A 6,483-nucleotide genomic window follows, 5' to 3' on the forward strand; every position below is an offset into this window, starting at 1 on the left:
AGGTTCTGAGAACTGGGATGTCACTGTGGGCTTGAACCATGTGAATTAGATTCCTTTCACTTCCCTCACTGTAAAAGTAGAGTTTTTAGAACAGATAACATGAGACGGCTAAATCGAATTTCTGTGGAACTTGACAGAAAAAAAAGCTCGATGTCCTTATTTCACTTGGCCCAGAGTGGGACTGTTGCTGCAGTGTTCAAAACTGGTTCTTCCAGTTTTTTTCCAAGTAGTTGCAAAGTTTCAGTGTACGAAATGTATCTGAAGAGTTGTAGCATAGCAGTTATTCATGGGAACACATAAATACTTAAAAATGATTCTAATTATGATTATGTATGTGTTAAGTCAGTGTTCTCCCTAGTTTTGGATTTTTTTCCCTTTATTTAACAGCACCTGTAATAATAGCGGTAACACTTAAAGGGAAATGAGGGCAGTTTAGATTTTAATCAGAGACCCAGAAACATTTCCTATGTTGTCATTATGTTTTCTATATTTAATGAGAGGGCAAGGCTTTGTGATGAAATAAGAAAAATTCAGTTGATATCATCCGTTTATATTTGTTGGTTCATCACTAACACAACATGAACCTTGAACTATAATCACGACTACCGATGTCGTATATTGAGATTCACAGAATACAATGAAATGTGATAAAGATCTCTGCACCAGCTAATCTGAAGCGGCACACATCTGCATGTATTCTGTATGTGTTCACGCGCACACACTATCTGTGCAAATGTGCAAGAGTGAGCAAGAGAGAAGAAGAGAGAGGGAATGTAAGGGGGAGAGACAGTTCAGGCTAAGACCAACCCCCGAAGCTGATGCATGTTTCAGCTAAGGTCGCACTTCACTCCCTCTGCCTCGTCAGTTTGACTGTGACTTACTTGGTGTGCTTGTCTGGATTCTGATGACTGAACAGCAAATGAAGTGCAGGATAAAAGTAATACTACAACATTTCCCAGGTAATTTCTTTCGTTCTTTCTTTGTGTTTCCCATGTCTGATTCAAAATTTGACAATATTGTTACCATTTTTTCTTTAGACACTTTGTTTTAGTTGAAGTTGAAGTTAAGGCTTGTTTATACAGTTTAGAACACAGGCTTTATATTTTCCTGATTTGCGTAAAAATGTATTTGTAACATCTTAACCTTGCTTTTTTTTTTTTTTTTTTGTATTTTTTATCACTGTCATACCAGGGATAAGCAAGGATGCCAAAATATCTTAACTAACATTTATAGATATTTCTCTCTAAGTGATATACAGGGGAAAAAAAACATTTTTCCAGGAAGTTTGAAATCTTTGAAAGAAAAAAAGTGCTTTAGTTATCGCATACAAATGCTCATAGTGACATCATTTGACACAGAAATCCTGGTATGCTTTTATAATCTTCATTCATACTTTTCTACATTATGTAAATCATGACTGTACAATGGAGAGAGCCGACACACAGACACTATGCTCATGTTGCATTCATTTCCCAAATTCTTGCCAGTGAGCTAAATGAGTTCAAGCCTTAAATGTTAACACATGACTCAAGAAAAAGGGGGGAAAAATCCTTCACACAAAAAGAGACTGAAAAGAATGTAAACTTAATCACCCCTGACTGTATCCAGCCTAATGGCTAAATCCATCAGTGTATTTATATTGGAATTGGCCAATGGCGTAAACTTCAGACGTGCTGTTTCTGTATTAAACTTTGAGGGTTTAAAGTAGATTTGCATATGTGAAGTTAGCTTCAAACACACGTCATGTACACAATGAAAATGAGCTGCATGTGTGTCAAATCAAACGCACACAGTGTGATGGTTCTTGTCTAACAACCTTAGAGTAACTGGCATTTAGTTTATACACAGCTGCAAAACCTAAATGTCCGTCTGACATTAAATTTACCCCTCTGCTCTCTGCATCTTATTCAGCCCAGCACACACAAACAGCAATAGTTACTTTCTCTCATCTGTTTTAGTGAATAACAAGAGGTCAAGCCTAAGTTAAATGAAATTGAATATGCATTCATACTTGCCTGTACATGTATCTGTCAGACGATGCAGCAATAGATTTCATATGTTCAGCCTACACTTTGGTTTCTTTGGATTCATCAGATTTGATGCGCTCAATCTTTTTGGGCCAAATGTCAGATTATGGAACCAGTAAATATCCACTTTAATATGTACATTTAAAACTGTGACAATTTTAAGCAGTTATTTTCAATTTCACTGATTCTGCATTTCATCTTGCCATCATTTTTATGCTCTATTCTCATGTCTTTTTGCAGTGCATGTCTAAGCTCTCTAACCAGGCAGAGCTCAAAACCACCCTCTGCTGGCAAAAAGGGGCAAAGAAAACATCTGAGGATCCTGGAGGATTACACTGTATATGCTGCATGTAATCCCTCTATGTATTGAAAGGGCTCTGGCATTTTCTGTGAGAGTGGGTATCCATTTGATAAATTCTTCACCGCTCCTACTACTGAAAGCATATCATCAAAGATGACTTTGTAGCTACTGAGTGCACACAGAATAGAAGAAAAGCAACATCAGGCATGGAGGCTTTAAATTCTTCCAGTAGAGTGACTTCAGCTTCACCCCCCACCTCCACTACTCCCTCATGTTCATGCTACCTGCAGTTCTTCTGTGAATACCAGGACAAATCTGTCATTGAAAAGCATTACAACTACACTGAGAAGCTGAGCAACCGTGATAGGCTCAAACCTGAAAGCATTGCCTTACTGGTGGTGTGTGTCCTCATCATCCTGGAGAACACTGTGGTTCTGCTTGCCATTTGGAGGAATAAAAAGTTCCACCTGCCCATGTATTACCTGCTGGGAAACCTGACTCTGTCAGACTTGCTGGCTGGTATTGCCTACATGGTCAATATCCTCCTATCGGGAAAAAATACTTTAAAACTGACACCAGTGATGTGGTTCCTCCGGGAGGGAGGGGTCTTTATCACTCTGGCTGCCTCTATAATTAGTCTACTAGCCATTGCGATTGAACGCCATGTCACTATGGTGACCATGAGGCCGTATCATGGGGCAAAGCGGGGACGCATGTTGGCACTAATTGGTGCGAGCTGGGCCGTGGCAGGGTTTTTGGGAATCCTCCCAATATTGGGATGGAACTGCATCCGCAGACTGGACCAGTGTTCAACGGTGCTCCCGCTTTATGCCAAAAGCTACATTCTGTGCTGTGTGTCTGTTTTCAGCGCTGTGCTCTTGGCCATCGTGGTGCTTTATGTGCGTGTTTTCCGCATCGTCCGCACCAACACACAGCGCCAGCGGCTCGGCTTGTCAGGCAGCATAAGGAAGGGCTTAGCCAGGAAGTCAGAGAAGTACATTGCTCTCCTCAAGACAGTCACCATTGTCTTGGGAGTCTTCATCGCTTGTTGGCTGCCCCTTTTCATTCTCCTCCTGATAGATTTTTCCTGCCCCATCCGTGGATGCTCTGTGCTCTACAAGGCTGAGTACTTCCTGGGAGTAGCCATTATCAACTCGCTCCTCAACCCCATCATCTACACACTGACCAGTAAGGACATGAGGAGGGCCATTCTGAGGCTCCTCTGTCGGCCGTGTCTAATGACGTCGGATGGGCAGGTGAAGAAGATTGGGATGCCATTCCTGGAGTGCAGTTTCAGTAAAACTGAGGTGGCCTCCCAGAAGTTAGAACCGGGTCTGGAGACCACCATTTCGTCTGGAAATGTCATCACCACTCCATCTACAATTAAAGCCCTATACCCCAAACTTTTCAAGTCATAAAGACTTTGACTGACTGTGTCCAAAATGTGTAAATGGGTTTCCCGCTCAATAGAGGATATGTAGCACATACACTATTGAGAAACAGTTCTGTGGTTTTTTTTTTTCAAAGAGACAAAGAAAGGGGGGCGTATGAAAGACGATGACTCACCTTTGACAGTGTGGCGCAGTTATGGCAATATAACTGAATCACCGAATTTCATTTTGATGAAGCATACCAAACCAGAGAGCAAAGGATGTATTTCAAATGTGAACACGCAATGGTTTTTATGTATATGATGCTAGCAATATGTCTCCTTTATTAATTTGCACTGACATATGCAACCTTGGACTCAATTATTTTCCTGGGCTTCTGTATTTTGTGTGAAGCTTAGAAGGATGCTTCTGTAAACTCAAAGAGTGAAAGACTGAAAACTATGTACTTGCTGGAATAATATGGAGGCTAACGTTTCTCCTCTTGCAGTTTCTTAAGTGCCTTAAAGTCAGAATTAAAACTCCTAACAGTTACAGTGTGTAATCTGCAGACACCTGGATTTCGCTGGTTCGAAGACTGATCGTGTGCTAGATTTGCACGCGTAGATGTTTGGTTACACATATCTGTGTATGTGATGCAAAGGAATTAAGTTGACAGGAAAGAGGTGGCACCCTTCTTGAAATTACTGAATGCTGAATGCAAATAAAGTATGTGGGAGAGGAGGTGCGGAATTAAAACCCCCTGACAGTTTTGAAATGACAGATGGTTAACCTATCTGCGGTAGACGTGGAAAGTTGTTGGGGTCGTGTCCAGTTTTTTTGAAATGTCAGCCTGACATCTGCAGTAAAAACTGCTGCATTTACAAAATGTCAGCATACTTAGCATGGGATTAACTGAAAGATAATGTTACAAGTAATGTTTACTTTCCACTGGCTGACAGCTTAACTCCAACTGAAACCAAATCAGCTGCAGTTGCATCATGTCAAGGCTTTACATTGCAGCTTGTGAAGAAGACAACCTTAGGAAAACGTTCATTCAGCTGCATCACAATTTTTATGGATTAAAATATTTCTGCCTTTGTAAGTTACAGATCATTCTAATCTGGCATAAATTTACCGAGCAATTGTTTCAGTGCTTCCTTTCATCGTTCATCAAGTTAACAGAACATTTCAGTTAAAGGTACTGAATGATTTTTTTTCTTACGTCATTCAAGACTTTAATTGATTAAATGAGGTTGTGGGTTTTTTGTACTAAAATGTATGTAGTGAACTTGATGTATTTGTGAGCATATTTTATATATCTCTATTGTAAATTATATATATATTTTGTAACAAGAAAACGTTAGCAAAATTTGTGTTTCTTTTCATAAAAGAAATAAAGTGTTTCTCTAAAACATTCCAATGGGTTTTCAATTTATTTTCACTGTTAGTACCCTGCAGCATTCTTAAGTGCATCAGTGTGTATTACTGTGTTAGTGTAGCTGTGGTTAAGCGAAGAAGTATCGCAGGAAGTCAGCCTCCCTCATTTCACATCTGGTAATGGCATTGACCTATATACTTCAACTTTAGCCCGTCTCAGTATGGCTTAACCTCCACACAATGCCTCTTTTAAATAAATACTTCTTAACCAGTGGTTAAGAGTTACTATCACCTCACACTAATCTGGCCTCCACATTGCCAGTCATAGTTAACAGCCGTGTAATCTCTCTACATGTTATGTATCCAGTTAAGCTACAATGGAAAGATACTGATTGATTTGCAGAAAACTAAAAGAAGCTGCTAAATGGTTTTTCAGTTGTTGTTTTGTCAGGCCACTGTTAAAAAAAAAGTCAATAATGCAAAGCATGTCTAGTGTGACAGACAGCAGATTTTTTTCATGTGATTTTAACTGTCTTTGCCCTAAAGGCATTCTGCAGTCAACCATAAACCCGTCTTCCAGGGGTTTGCTGTATCCACTGTGCCTGCTGGCAGAGGTCATCAAGTCAGGGAATCTTTCCTGTCCTCCAGCTTGATTTTTACTGCAGCAGACTCAACTGTTCGAAGTCATGACCACCAGTGACTTATAAATAAAAGAAGTTGGTATGTGGTTTTTCAGGGTTTTTTTTAAATGTCACACCACTGTTAGAAATAAGCTGTCAATAACGCCCAGCACACCAAGTGTAATAGTGCACCCAATGTAACCTTTAATAAACACTGAACAGTAAGTTTTTGTTTTGTTTGTTTTCCTGTCAACCAGTGATTAAGAATGACTATCGCCTCACTCTCACTGGCCCTTCACATCGACTGTAAGGAAGAGGACTCCCTTACTGCATTTATTTATATTATATGTATAGCACTTTAGAGCACACCTTTCACTTTATTAAAAGCACCTTATCAAGCAATTTATGAGCATTGCACTTTAAGCATGGATTTGCACACAAGAAGTTTAAATATTTGTTGACTATTTATTGGGAATTTTAAAATCAGTTGGTGGCCTTGTTTCAGATCCTGCACAGCTGTTCCTCGTCAAGGAATGTGGTGGTTGTCTGTCAGGAGAGAAGAATGGTGATTGAGATTGTGATTAAGGTTTACCAATAAGGAAAACTAAGGCAAATGTGTGTGTGAAATCTAGGGATAAAAGTGGTGCAAATAAGTGTTTGTAAGTTAATGATTACTCACCTTTCTTGCCTGTGTCTTCTTCAAGGTGTTTGGGCAAATGTTTCCCCTGGGGTCCAGACACCATTTAAAGGTTCCGGGAGAGACCATTGGTAAAGAGAGTGTGGTGAAT

At 39.8% G+C, this 6,483-nt stretch overlaps 1 protein-coding gene across 1 annotated transcript; it reads left to right on the plus strand.

The window, feature by feature from the left end:
* The first annotated feature begins 846 nt into the window (after nt 1–846).
* s1pr5b (sphingosine-1-phosphate receptor 5b) lies at nt 847–4,998 on the plus strand. Its single transcript, XM_026170673.1, has 2 exons — nt 847–959; nt 2,268–4,998. The coding sequence occupies exon 2, from the start codon at nt 2,535–2,537 to the stop codon at nt 3,744–3,746; it is 1,212 nt and encodes a 403-aa protein (XP_026026458.1). The 5' UTR covers nt 847–959; nt 2,268–2,534; the 3' UTR covers nt 3,747–4,998.
* Nucleotides 4,999–6,483: the final 1,485 nt, after the last annotated feature.

Source organism: Astatotilapia calliptera, chromosome 6 (genome assembly GCF_900246225.1).
Source record: "Astatotilapia calliptera chromosome 6, fAstCal1.2, whole genome shotgun sequence".
Taxonomy (NCBI): Eukaryota; Metazoa; Chordata; class Actinopteri; order Cichliformes; family Cichlidae; genus Astatotilapia; species Astatotilapia calliptera.